The sequence below is a fragment of the Gracilinanus agilis genome, chromosome 4 (genome assembly GCF_016433145.1).
Source record: "Gracilinanus agilis isolate LMUSP501 chromosome 4, AgileGrace, whole genome shotgun sequence".
In the NCBI taxonomy this organism is placed as follows: Eukaryota; Metazoa; Chordata; class Mammalia; order Didelphimorphia; family Didelphidae; genus Gracilinanus; species Gracilinanus agilis.
This window is the reverse complement of record NC_058133.1, coordinates 67,519,224-67,532,753: the sequence shown is the minus strand read 5'-3', so window position 1 is coordinate 67,532,753 and position 13,530 is coordinate 67,519,224. Positions and strand designations below refer to the sequence as shown.

Sequence of the window (13,530 nt, the reverse complement as noted above, 5' to 3'; positions counted from 1 at the left end):
AGGGGTGTTATAATGAAGAAAGACCCTGTAACTATAGTTGTAATGGATGGCTTTTTTTTCCCCAGAGTGGTTTTAATTTGTTTTTCTCTAATTGTTAGTGACTTAGAGCATCCCCCCCCAATATGGTTATAACTTTGATTTTTTCCTATGAAAACTGCATATTCATATCTTTTGATATTGTTCAGTTGTTTCAGTTGTGTATGGCTCCATATGAGTTTTCTTGGCAAAGATACTAGAATGGATTTGTCATTTCCTTCTTCAACTCTTTTCCTTCCTTCATATCTTTCGACCAACTATTAGGTAATGACTCTTATTTTTACAAATTTTATTCTATTACCTATCTATCTATCTATCTATCTATCTATCTATCTATCTATCTATCTATCTATCTATCTATCTTAGAAATGAGACCTTTTTCTTGATCAACGACACATGTAAAACCTAGTGGAATTGCTCGTTGGCTACAGGAGAGGGGTGAGAAGAGAGGAGGGAAATAACATGAATCATGTAACCATGGAAAAATATTATAAACCAATTAATTAAATAAAAATTTTCAATTAAGAAAAAGAAATGAGACCTTTATCAGAGAATTTTGCAACAAAGAGCACCCCATCCCCAATTTCCTGCTTCTTTTCTAATTTTAGTTGCAAACTAAAAATTGGTTTTATTTGTGAAAAATCTCTTTAATTTTATGGAATTAAAATTCTTCATTTTACCTCCTAAGAACCTCTCTTCTATAAGGTCATGATTCTTACCTATCCATAGATCTGAAAGGTAACTTCTTCCATGCTCCACTAATATATTTATGATATTGTCCTTCATGTCTAAATACTGTATGTTTGGAGCTTACTTTGGCTTCTAATTTCTGTCAGACTATTTTCTGGTTTTCCTAACAGCTTTTGTTGAATAATGAATTCTTGCCCCAATATCTTGGATCTTTGGGTTTATCAAACGTGGAGTTACTATGCTCATTTACTTCTGTGTATTGTGTATCTAATCTATTTCACTGATGAACCTCTTTTTTCCTTACCCAATACCAAATTGTTCTTGACAATTATAGCTTATAGAATAATTTGAGATCAGGTACTTATAGGCTCCCTTCATTCCCATTTTTCATTGGTTCCATTGACATTCTTGACTTTTTTGTTCCTCTAGATAATTTTCATTATTTTTTCTAGCTCCATAAAGTCAATCTTTGGTAGTCTAATTGGAATGGCAATGAAGAAATAAATCTATTTAGGTAGAATTATCACTTTTATTATATTTACTAGGACTACTCATGAGCAATTAATATTTCTTCAATTCAGCAAGTATTTAGTTACATAAAGAATGATTTGGTCCTTGGGGGCAGAGCTAAGATGATGGCTTAGTAGCAGTAATAGCTGGAACAGTTCTGAGAATCCTCTCAAACCAACCTTAAAATAGCACCTCAAAATGACTTGAGTCACAGAACTAACTAGGAGACAGAATGAGGAATCTCTTTTGTGGAAGGAAAATAACTTGAAGAGAGTTGATTTTCACAGGATAGGGTGGAACTGGAAGTAAAATTTTACACAGAGGAGTGCAGGCTGATTACCTCCCACCTACTACATCATGGTTCCAAGCCTGGCCATATGCTAACTCTGGGTTCCCAGGACCCTGCCTAAGCCAATAATGGAGCACCCCATACCCACCCCTTGAAGCCCTGACATTAGCCTGCAGTGAGGTCCCAAAATCTATAGCACTTGGCCCTTTTAAGCCTGCAGTAAAGCCCCTAGCCCCAGAGCAAAAGAGCTCACAGTGCAGAGTCCTATGAGCCATCAGCAATTTTCAGAACTCCCAGTCTCTAGGAAAAAAAGGCTGGGAAAATGAGCAAATGGCAAAAGAAACAACTAACCATGGAGAATTTGTTTGGAGGCAAAGAAGAACAAGTCACAGATTCTTTAGGGAGTGGTGATGAAAGCAACCCCATGCAAAACTTCAAATAAAAATGGGAATTGGTCTCAGGTTCTAGAAGAACTCAGAAACAATTCAAAAATCAAATAAGAGAGGTGGAAGAAAACAGGAAAAAGAAATGAAAGTACTACAAAAAGAAAAAAAACAGCTTAAAAAGAAAAATTAATTAAGTGGGAAAAGAGGAACAAAAATCCAATGAAGAAAAGAGTTTCATAAAAAACAGATTTGACCTACAGGAAAAGAGGTTAAAAAATCCAATGAATAGGAGCAGCTGAGTGGCTCCGTAGATTGAGAGTCAGGCCTAGAGATGGGAGGTTCTAGGTCCAAATCTGGCCTCAGATACTTCCTAGCTGTGTGACCCTGGGCAAGTCACTTAACCTCCATTGACTAACTTTTATCACTCATCTGCCTTGGAAGCAAAATATAGTATTGATTCTATGGTGGAAGGTAAGGGTTGAAAAATAAAGAAAAATAAAGAAAAAATCCAGTGAAGAAAAGAGTTCTATGAAAAGTAGAATGGACCAAATGGGAAAGGAGTATCAAAAGGTCATGGAAGAAAATCATTCTTTAAAAATTAGAATTGGGTAAATAGAAGCTAATGACTTCATTAGACATCAAGAAACAACAAAGCAAAAGCAAAAGAATGAAAAAAATAGGGAAAATATGAAATATTTCACTGAAAAGACAATTGCCCTGGAAAATAGATCCAGAAGTGACAATCTAAGAATTATTGGACTACTAGAAAGCCACGATTTTTAAAAAAGCATAAAGAATGATTTGTAATTGTGTTCACATTATATTGTATGTGTCCCAGTAAGTCTTTTTAGTGTTTTAGATGTCTATAATTATTGTTAATGGAATTCATTTTTCTATCTCTTTTGTTTTATATTTTATAATTGGCTCATAAATTTCAGTATCCCTCTGCATGGTGAATTATCATGTCATATCAGAAGAAGTTCACCCCTGGATGTCATATAAGACTGTATTTAGTTTTTGCAGCAGATATGATTACTTTAAGTTTTCAAAAAATATGGGACTTTGCTGATATGGTTAGTCTTTCCACTAGTACAGATCTCAACCTCTCCAGGTCCTTTTCACTTTGTGAGATTCTCTTATAAACACTCCATGGAGAATCTCCCACAATACTGGAGGTCTTCTTGTGGAGAGCTTAATAATAGCTAATATCCAATAATGAGTAAGACAAAGGTCCTGCATAGGGTGATCTGGGCTCCAGCTGTCAGGGCTGTCCCATTTCTGCCTGGACCATAGCCATAGGTAACATCCTCAAGCATCTCTACACTCAATAGTAAAACAGAGGCAAATTTACAGAAGTGTACACCTTCTATGTACAAGGCATTGTGATAGGTTCCAGGCATACAAAGATAAAAGCAAAACTATTCCTGCCCACAAAGAGCTTGCATTCTATTGAAATGATGAAGGATACCTCTACGGTCCAGTATCTCATGAAATTCTTTCATTGGGTCAAGACTGTTAGCACATGCCTTGACTTTTTTGTTAATAATTGGTGTTATTTAAATTGTTGTTTAGAGTAGCTTTGAAACACAATATAAAGATGGAAGCCTCCCTGAAGCAGCAGCCCGGATATTAATTGGAGCATCCAAAAACTTTGGGACTGTCCAAGGAAAGTAAGTGTTGCACATAACTTAATGTGTGAATCTTTAATCAAATGTAAGTCTCTACAAAATTGAATACAAATAATACACTATTGACCTCATAAGAGTTTTTGTAAAGGAACATGCTTTGGGTATTGAAAAGCATAATGAAAATGTGAACTGTTTTTTACTGACATCTACAAGGGAGCAAAATGGTTGTATTGAAGCCTAAATGTCTGTGAAATTAGGGCAAAACGAGACCTCCCCCCTCTCTTAATTCACTGCCCCTCTCTACCAAGCTAAAGTAAAATCCCTGCCCTGGAGAAGCTTATGTTCTAATTGGGGACAATGTCACATAAGATGGAATTGAAAAGATGTGTGGAGAGAGAAGAACAGGTATGTTAGTGAAGTCCAAAGAGTCAGAAGCAAAGCAGGAGGGGAATGAAAGATGGTTGTCCTGGGTCCATCACCAAAATGGAAGGAATTCACTAATTGGAGAAAGGTACCAGCTTGATGGAGGGATGTTCCAGGTTGAAAAGACAGTTGGGCCATGTTTACAAAGTCCTTAGAATCAGAGGCATAGTTAGCCAGCCAGGAAAATGAAATTGTTTGGGCAGTAGAATCTTCCCCATGGAAAATGAATGCCGTTCTGAAGTTTGCTATCCCAATTCTCCTAGACCAAAGAATGCCCCTGCTGGCTTAATAGAATTAGTATTCTGCTCCCCTCTGAGGCTCAGCCAGAATTGCTAGTTTGTGAGCTTTTCATTCTTTCGTAGGCTTTTATGAAGTCCATAACAGTTTAAAGCTATTCATATTCATTGACTAGTCAAGAGAGATTTGCTAAGGTCAACAACATCCAAAGGTTTCAGACTTTTATCCAAGGCTTTTGTTCACCCTTTTAATCCTGGGGTTTTATCTCTTGTTATAACTGTTCCCCTTTTATCTTTATTTCTGTATCCTATTAAAGCCTACTTTATTCAAGTGTAGTGCATAGTATTTATCATACACTTATTTTTTCTCTGTTAGATTCATGAGTATTCATGATGTCACAGCTTATGAAAAAACTAGAAGTTGGCTTATAAGAGTTAAAAATGTGCTAGTTTTTTTGTCATCTCAAAAAGACAAGTCTCTTTTTTTGCCACCTGAGTAAGTAATTTAATCTTTTTCAAAGAATATATTTGAAATAGGTGAATTTCTTTAGATGTTCAGAATAAACTTATTTATATTCAATTTTATGTTATAGTTATTTATATATAGGTCACCTCTAAGCTAAGCTCCTTGAAAACTTATGAGAAAGAACACTATCCACATCCAGAGAAAGAACTATGAGAACAGAAACCCAGAAGAAAAACATATGATTGATCACATGATTCAGTGGGAATATGATTGGGGATGTAGACTCTAAATGATTACTCTATTGCAAATAGTAATAATATAGAAATAGATTTTGAACAATGATACATGTAAAACCCAGTGGAAATGCTTGTCAGCTGTGGGAGAGGGGAGAGAGGAAGGGAGGGAAAGAACATGAATCATGTAACCATGGAAAAAATTCTTAATTGATTACATTTAAAAAATAAATAAAATGAAAAAAATTATAATCATAGGTATTCTTGAAACTCTTTTATTTTAATTTTTACAAGTGTAAAAACATTCTAATATTCTGCTATAGAAGTATGTTTTACACTTTCTTAATTGAGGAAAAACATTATTCTAAAATTTGTTAAAACTATGTTGCATTTTCACAACTATAAGCACCTTTTAAACATTTGCTAGTCAGTAAGCTCCTTGAGTGCAGAGACTATTTCTTATTTAAACTTTATATCTCCCAAGCACTTAGAACAATTCTCTGCTTACGGTAAGGTGCAATAAATGTTTGTTTGTTGCTGTTGTAGTACTTGTCTGGTGGGTAAAAGGAAATTAAGATGAGAAACTAGGGAGTCAGTGGGCAGAGGCTCACCATCCCTGCTCCAAGTCATCCAGAAAGTCACACCATAAGCAATTCCATGATGGAATGTCTATAAAAAAAATTGGGAATCAAAGCCCCATATAGCCAGAAACATTTTATCTTTTCTCCCTTTCTCTACCTACTTTCTAATGGTAATATTTTTTTAAACATTTATTAATATTTATTTTTTTGAAAATTTATCATGGTTACATAATTCATGCTCTTACTTTCCCCTTCACCTCCCACCCCCGACTTCTCCCTCCCCCCCTAATGGCAGATGTGTATTTCCACTGGTTTTAACATGTGTCATTGATCAAGATCTATTTCCAAATTATTGATAGTTGCATTGGTGTGGTAGTTTCGAGTCTACATCCCCAACCATGCCCACATCAACCCATGTATTCAAGCGGTTGTTTTTCTTCTGTTTCCACTCCTGTAGTACTTCCTCTGAATGTGGGTAGCCTTCTTTTCCATAAATCCCTCATAAGTCCCCATAAGTCCTGGGTCATTGCATCTAATGGTAATATTTTTGATGACCAATGAAACCATCAAGACCAAAGAGGATGCGAATAGGCCAAAGCAAGATAGAAGAAAGACAAATGAGGGCCTGTATAATACACAGATCATCTCTGCAAAAATCACAACTTTATTTTTGGTTTTTATTTATACTCTTAATTGTTATTGTTAATGATGAATTTTTAAAATATATATCAAACTTTAATTATTTTTAGGTATTAGTTAACATTGTATTTCAATGACTGACATCTTATTTCATCTCAATTCTCTTATAGGAAGCCTAAATTTCTGGGTATTATATATAAAATTGTATTTTCGGAGGAGTTTCAATATACAGGATACACTGTCACATTATTATACTTCTTTCCCATGATGATGCATTTATGGCCAAGTGTAAGAGATTCCCATGTGACAGGACTAATTATAGTAAACTACTATTTTGTTTTCTTGTGCATAATAGAAGCAACCCTAAAGGTATTATATAAAATATCTATATTTTTCATTAATAGAACAATTTATGTTTCTTAAAACTTCCTTTTCAAAGTTGAGTTTATCTGAAGTTAGATGCCATTTTCCATAATGTTTGTCATGATTCTAGATTGTTTCATATAATTTGTTTTGTTGTTTTTTTTTTTTTTAAGAGAAGGCTGGAAGACTATGTGTGTTGAGAATTTTTTAGAAAAGATTCTTATATAGGTATAAGTCAGATTACACAGCCTCTGAGGTCTTTTTCAACTCTGAGATTCTATACTAAGATAAACATCATAACATAATAGATTAAAATTAAATCAGTATCATACAGAGGAATAAGACCTCGTCTTACTGTTTCTTGTTTGAAAATGACTGAAATTTTAGGAATTATAAGGATTGAAAATTACAGTGGATTTATTTCATATATGTTCAACTTAAAGCAAATGCTGTCAGAAAAACCAAAAAATACACATTTCCTATGAAAGGCAGTGTGAACATTTTTCTGGGTGGCCAGAAATAATCATTTGCATAATTAGCCCTTGTACTTAAAGGCATTCATCAAAGTGAATCAATCCTATGAATTTACTAGGTATTCATTTGGGATTTATATAGAGTAAGGGAAATCCCAATAAAGTTATATTATATTCTTTGGAGCCATTATTGAGTGCTGGATTATCTTGGAGGTCAGTGAATTCTTTACTAAAATAGTTAGGATAAACTGTATTAGTATTCTGTAGAATGTTCTCAAGGAGAATTGTCAACTCAAAACTTCTTAACTTAGGCTATAGAAAGGTTTTGGACTATAAGACATGATGACAGAACCCACAAATGCTAGTTTCAGGTGTGGTATGTCAGCAAGTTTGGGTCTAAAGGAGGGGGAGATTTTTATGATAAAATAGAGAGATTCCTCCTGGTTAGGGACAGTCCTCAAATGCCTCATATTTCTCTCTCTCTCTCTCTCTCTCTCTCTCTCTCTCTCTCTCTCACACACACACACACACACACACACACACACACACACACACACATACAATTTCATACTTCATATTTTAGAAGGAAAAGTACCATTGACATTAGAATTCTCCTAAATTCCTTGTCAACATTGTATGGGATAGCAGGCCTATAGGACTTCATATATTTGACATTCAACATAAATCAAGAAGATTTTTCATTCAATTGTATTGTTTTTCTATTTTGTTTAATTACTTCTGGGTTAAATAGGTTTCTTTGGGCCAGCTTGGAAATGTCACTTCAGAACATTATTTCAATGGAAACATTGTATTCAGAATTTGGGACTTCAAAAAAATTTTGGGGTTTTTTAACTATTGCTTAGGACTGCCTTATATTCTGTGATCTTTTAATGTTGTTTTTTTTTCCTTCCCATCTTTTTAACAAACTCCAGACAAAGACATTTCTTTTTTTCTTTTGACCCCTAACTAGATACTAATTATGAGAAACAGATATTTTCATCAGAGTTGGAACCGCCTGGAATTTTACATCATCATTTTTGGACTCATCGATATCATTTGCATACACTTAGTCAGAGAGAAGCCTCGAGATATCGTCCTTATTCAATGTTCAGTAATATTAGGATTTTTCAGAGTAATAAGATTTTTTCGTATTTTTAGGGTAAGGATTCTGCTGTTTAAGTACTGACCATTTCCTTATGATGTTATATAAAATTGTGACATCTCCCTGGAGTCATGAAGGAAGATCTTAGCTGAATACCTGGCAGGGCTGGGGGGTGGGGGTGGATTGCAGAGACTGGAATATACACTTATGGTTACCCAGTTGCTGAAATCAGCCTAAAATGCTCTATCCCAATAGTCAGCTAAAAGGTGTAGGATTGGAGCATATCCATCTTAGTTAGGGAAAACCCCACAAATTACCCATTTGATGATGTTTCAAGAGGCATGGAAAATCCTCACTGCTTCAGAATATTTTCCTTCTTATACCACCCTTTGGTTTGAAGCAGGATGAGTAAGTAATCCAAGCCTGGGATCATGCCGATGGTAATATCTATTGCTCTACTCCTCCAAGGGTGCCTACTGCCCTCAGTTTACCCTCTGGTTCTACCAAGCCTCCTATTACCCACCTAAGTCTATCCCCTCTTAAAGGTACGTCGAACTTCAATAGGTTAGGATTAAAATTATCTCGTGAGACTGATTTGGGGGTTAGAATATAAGTGGATTGATTATATCAGGCTTATTAGTGAGGCCAGCATTCTAATTGATAAAGTGATATCGTTCTCCATGGCTCTCTCATGACCAGGGGTGACCTGAGCTGGGTCAGGAAGCTTAGTTAAATAGATTTTTTTAAAAGCTCATGATTCAGCTGCTCCCTTGAACATCCCAAGACATCTTTAATTGGCGAATGGCTAATGAACAGGTGGTCCATCAACCTAGTTACCCTTCCCCAAACCTATGCCATGGGGGACAGGCACACAGGAAAAGAACTCTTGCCCCCTTCAATTATTAACCAAATTCTGGCAAAGAGGAAGACATTCCTGGGGATTCCTAAAGACAAAGAAGAGGCAAAAAGTAGCATATTAGCTGGTATCTCTGTCCCAGATCCTAGACACAGGAACATGCAATAATTCTCCCTCATATACAGGAGTTCAGTATTGAAAAATAAATTCTCATAATTATTATTATATCCTCTTCCACGTGTCTAATCAGAATTTCATTCCTGATGCTAGAACATGACCAAGTGCTAAAATAATTAATTTTTAGAAATACTTAAAGTAGTTTACACTTACATATTGATGACAGATAAACAACACCCTCTAGGGGATATTTGTATTTGGGAAAAAAAAAAGAATCTCATTTAAGAGATCTCCAAGGGGTTAGAGACATTTATTTGAGCAGCTTGCTTTCTGGTATTCTTTGTCCGGACTCAGACACCAGCTCTATGATCTTGGGTAGGTATCGTTTTACTGTTGTCTGCTTCAGCTTCCTCATCTGTAAAATGGGAAGAATAATAGCACCTACCTCTTAGGGATGTTATAGAGGATAATTTATAAAGTGCCTTGCAAACCTTAGTTCTGTGTAAATGCTGGCTGACATTATTGATCACACTGGATATTCTCACTCCCCAAATAGGAAGTTTATTAAGTTGTGTTCCAGGTTAACTCTTTTCGGACCAGAGGACCCTGGGACCATAAGAAACAGAAGGATGTAGCAGATAGAACCTCTCTCTGACGCATATTGGATGGGTGACTGAGCGAGTCACATCCAGAGCTCTAAGGAAACTTTCTTAAGATTTTTAAGTTTTCATCTCTCATTCTATCTCTCTCTTTACTAGGAAATGCTTGTAACTCTGGTATTGAGTCCCCAGATCACCTTTTATTTGTTACATATGTTAAAAAAAAACTTACTTAACAATACTGTTTTAAAAATATCATTAATTATAAACTTTAGCTCATCAAAACTAATCATATTTCAAATTTCATTTTAAATAATACTAATTCCATTATTAGTTGTAATTCCTTATTGAGAAAAACAAAGTAAATAACTAAATGTGGGAAAAAATAAAAAGATTTTTAAGATTTCAGAGAAAGTTCATTGATGGTTTCCTTGTCTGGAAGCTTCCTTTACTAATTGAAATCAACCCATAAACATTTATTAAGTGACAGCTACGTGCCTTGCACCAAAGATAACAAAAAGAGGCAAAAGACGATCCCTGACCTCAAGGAACTTATTGTCTAACATACACACAAATAGGTACAAATAAGCTAGACACAGGGGAAAAAAAAGAAAATAATGAACAGGAAGGAGACTAGAATTAAGAGGGGTTGGAGAAGGCTTCTAGAGAAAAACAAGATATTAGTTGGGACTTAAAGGAAGCCAGCAACGTCAGTAGATATAATGGAGGAGGGAGAGGGCCCCAGGCATGGGGGAATGTCTTGAGTTGAAAAATGGAGTGTCTTGTTGAGGATGGATGAGTTAGAATGTCAGGGTCACTGGATCAAAGAGTATATTTTGGGAAGTAAAGGATAAGACTGGAAAGGTAAGATGGAACTAGCTTATGAAAGTCTTTGATTGCCAAGCAGAGGATTTTTGTATCCTGTGGCCAATCCTTATGACTAGGCTCATAGAACATAAAACTAGGAAAAAGATTCTTTTAAAAAGGATCAGGCTGGGCAAGAAGGGGGCTCAGTGGATTGAGAGCCAGACCTGGAGGGATGAGGAACTCTTGGGTTCAAATTTGGCCTCAGATAATTTCTAGCTCTGCGACCCTGGGCAAGTCATTTAATCCCAGTTACCTAGCCCTTACTGCTCTTCTGCCATGGAACTGATTATTTAGTATCAATTCTAAGACAGAAGGAAGGGTTTATAAAGGTAAAGCTGTGAAGCTTCTGGAGCCATAAATGACTTGTTTTAAGGTGGCATGGAAGGTGTCAGAGGCAGAATATGAACCTTTGACTTTAGAAACTGACTCTTCGTTAATATACTTATAAATATGCTTATAATACTATACTACTACTACTCAATATACTTAAAATAAAATAAATTTAAAAAGCTTACAATACTTATAAAAAGCCCTTGGAACAGTACCTGGTACATGCCAGGTATTTAATAAATGCTTGTTCCCATTTATCAAATATAATTGTACTGAAGGGCAGGTGACTTGACTGCTGGTATATCCAGAGTCGTGTAATGAAAAGGTCTGTTATAACAAGATTCTTTTGGATCTATAAAAACATATATTTGGGAGCAAGCTTTACAGACTGATAGTAGAGATATTTGGGGGTTTGTAGGTCAAGTGTCTTTTTTTCCCCAGTGCCAGAAGATATTTTATAAAACTATCAAATTCTTAAAAAATTGGATATTCTGTTTTAGACAGTAAAATGGTTGGCATCATGTTCATTTAGTAAATGTAATTCATTTGTAGATCTTTTTTACTTTCTAAACCAGTTTTGCCAAATTAGAAAATGACCAACAGTAAAATTTCATGTAAATGTCACAAGACAAAATCAATTTGTTATGTCAGAGCTCTTTGCTTTGCATGCTGCATTCAGAATTTGACTTGAGTTGATCAAAGTCTCCATGAACATCACAATTTTCTCTTCATGTAAACAGCACCAAAGGATCCAGTTATCTGATTTGGGCCTTTCTGTGAGTCTTCCTATAACAGAATTGACTCCTTAGGAGTTTCTTCAGTCATTTTAGCATCTTTCAGCAAGGAAGCAGTGCCTCAGTTCAGAAAAGCAGGGGATCCCCTGATCAGCCTGGCTATCTGAGGAAATGTGACTCAATGGCCTCTGAGGTCCCTTCTACCTCTAATATTCTCATTTTACTCCATTCTCCCTGTCTCACACAAAATAAATGACTTTTGGCTCATGTTTTCTATCCTGCAGGAAGGTTTCCAACTTTCCTTCTTTTCTCCTTCTGAACTAACTACACTAGTTGGTGATGTGTTTGATATGAGTCAAGGGCATGAAAGGGAGAGAAGATGATTTGATTGTTTCTAGAATAGCAAGATCTTATAGGAAGGACTAAGGAAAAAGGAATGAAAGAGAGTTTGGCAGGAGCAGCTAGGTAGCAGAGTGGATAGGACACCAGATCTGGAGCTGGGAGGACCTGGATTCAAATCTGACCTCAGATACTTCTAAGCTGTGTGACCCTGCCAAGTCACTTAACCATAATTGCCTAGCTCATGCTGCTCTTCTGTCTTAAAATTGATACTAAGATACGAAGGAAAGGAAGGAAGGAAGAAAGGATGGAGGGAGGGAAGGAAAGGAAAGGAAAGGAAAGGAAAGGAAAGGAAGAAAGAATGGAAAAGAAAGGAAAGGAAAAGAAAAGAAAAGAAATGAAAAGAAAAGAAAGGAAGAAAAAAAGAGAATTGACTTGGTAGTACTAGCTTGTGCATAAGCATTGAAGGATTCTAAACAAAATTTGCAGGGAGTATCATCTCTGAAGCTGCTCTAATTAACATGTGGTTTCCAGGGTTCCAAACCAGGAGTAGCTTCTTCCCTACATCTGATACAAAAATTCACTAATAGATTGTTAGATGGCTCTGTTGAGATCATGGAAACTTAGAGGTATAAGGGACCTTATTTTGAGTCAGATTTCCTCATATGGCAAGGATCATCAGGGGATCCCTGCTTTTCTGAACCTCTATTGGAGTTAGACATGTGTTCTGGTTCCTTGCTGAAAGATGTGAGTCTTGCTGAAATGACTGAAGGAACCCCCCAGAAGTCAATTCAGTCACAGGAGGAACAACTAGGGTTCCCAGTGCAATGCTAACAAGGTAGGTCTTTCTCAGAAAGGAGCCAGGGCACCTGTCTAGGTAGGGAAGGGTTCCATTATAGGAAATCTGAAGCAGATTTTGGTTCCATGTCAGAAGAAACTTCATGATAATTCAGATGAGGACAAAAAGTGAAATGGTTGCCTCAGGAGGGAGTTAATTCTTTGGAAGTTGAAGAAGAGGAGCTCAATGACCAGTTGTTGAGGACCTTGTAGGGGGAATTTCTATTTATATATGTATATATATATATATGTTAGACTAGAAGCCCCTGCTGTTCCTTCTAATTTTGAGATTATATGATTTCCCTATGAATATTCTCATATACTAACTATGTAACTGTGGATACATTAACTTTTCAGATCCTTGGTTCCCTCACCTGTAAAAATGAAAATATTAATGACTGTAGTACTTAACTCACAAGGACAATTGTAAGGCTCAAATGAGATAGTACATATAATATACTTTGTGAAATATTATATAAATATCAGCTATTATCACTGTTCTTAAGCCTCTCTGCTCTTAAAAAAAACAACACTCCATGGGCCTTCTTCCTCCATGGGCTCTCCTTCTGTCTCTGTTTTTCTTTAATTTCGAAGTTCTTGAAAGAGTAGTTAAGACTCAATGACATTATTCTTGAATGCCTTGCCATTTGACTTCTGTCCTCACTCTATTAGATGTCACCAAAGAGTCCCCATTCAAAAACTCAAGTGCCTTTCTTTGGTTCTCATCCTTTTTGACTTTTCTAGTATAACTGATACTGTTTTTCTCTCCTCTTTGAACCACTTTCTTCTTTTGACT

The 13,530-nt window shown here is 35.9% G+C and overlaps 1 protein-coding gene across 1 annotated transcript in view; it reads left to right on the top strand.

Annotated features, from left to right (window-relative positions):
• SLC9C2 (solute carrier family 9 member C2 (putative)) overlaps positions 1-13,530 on the top strand; it is a 113,168-nt gene that overhangs the window by 55,890 nt on the left and 43,748 nt on the right. Inside the window, 4 exon segments of the mRNA XM_044674885.1 lie at positions 3,484-3,581; positions 4,575-4,694; positions 6,288-6,486; positions 7,924-8,112. Of these exon segments, the coding sequence (XP_044530820.1) occupies positions 3,484-3,581; positions 4,575-4,694; positions 6,288-6,486; positions 7,924-8,112 (606 nt within the window).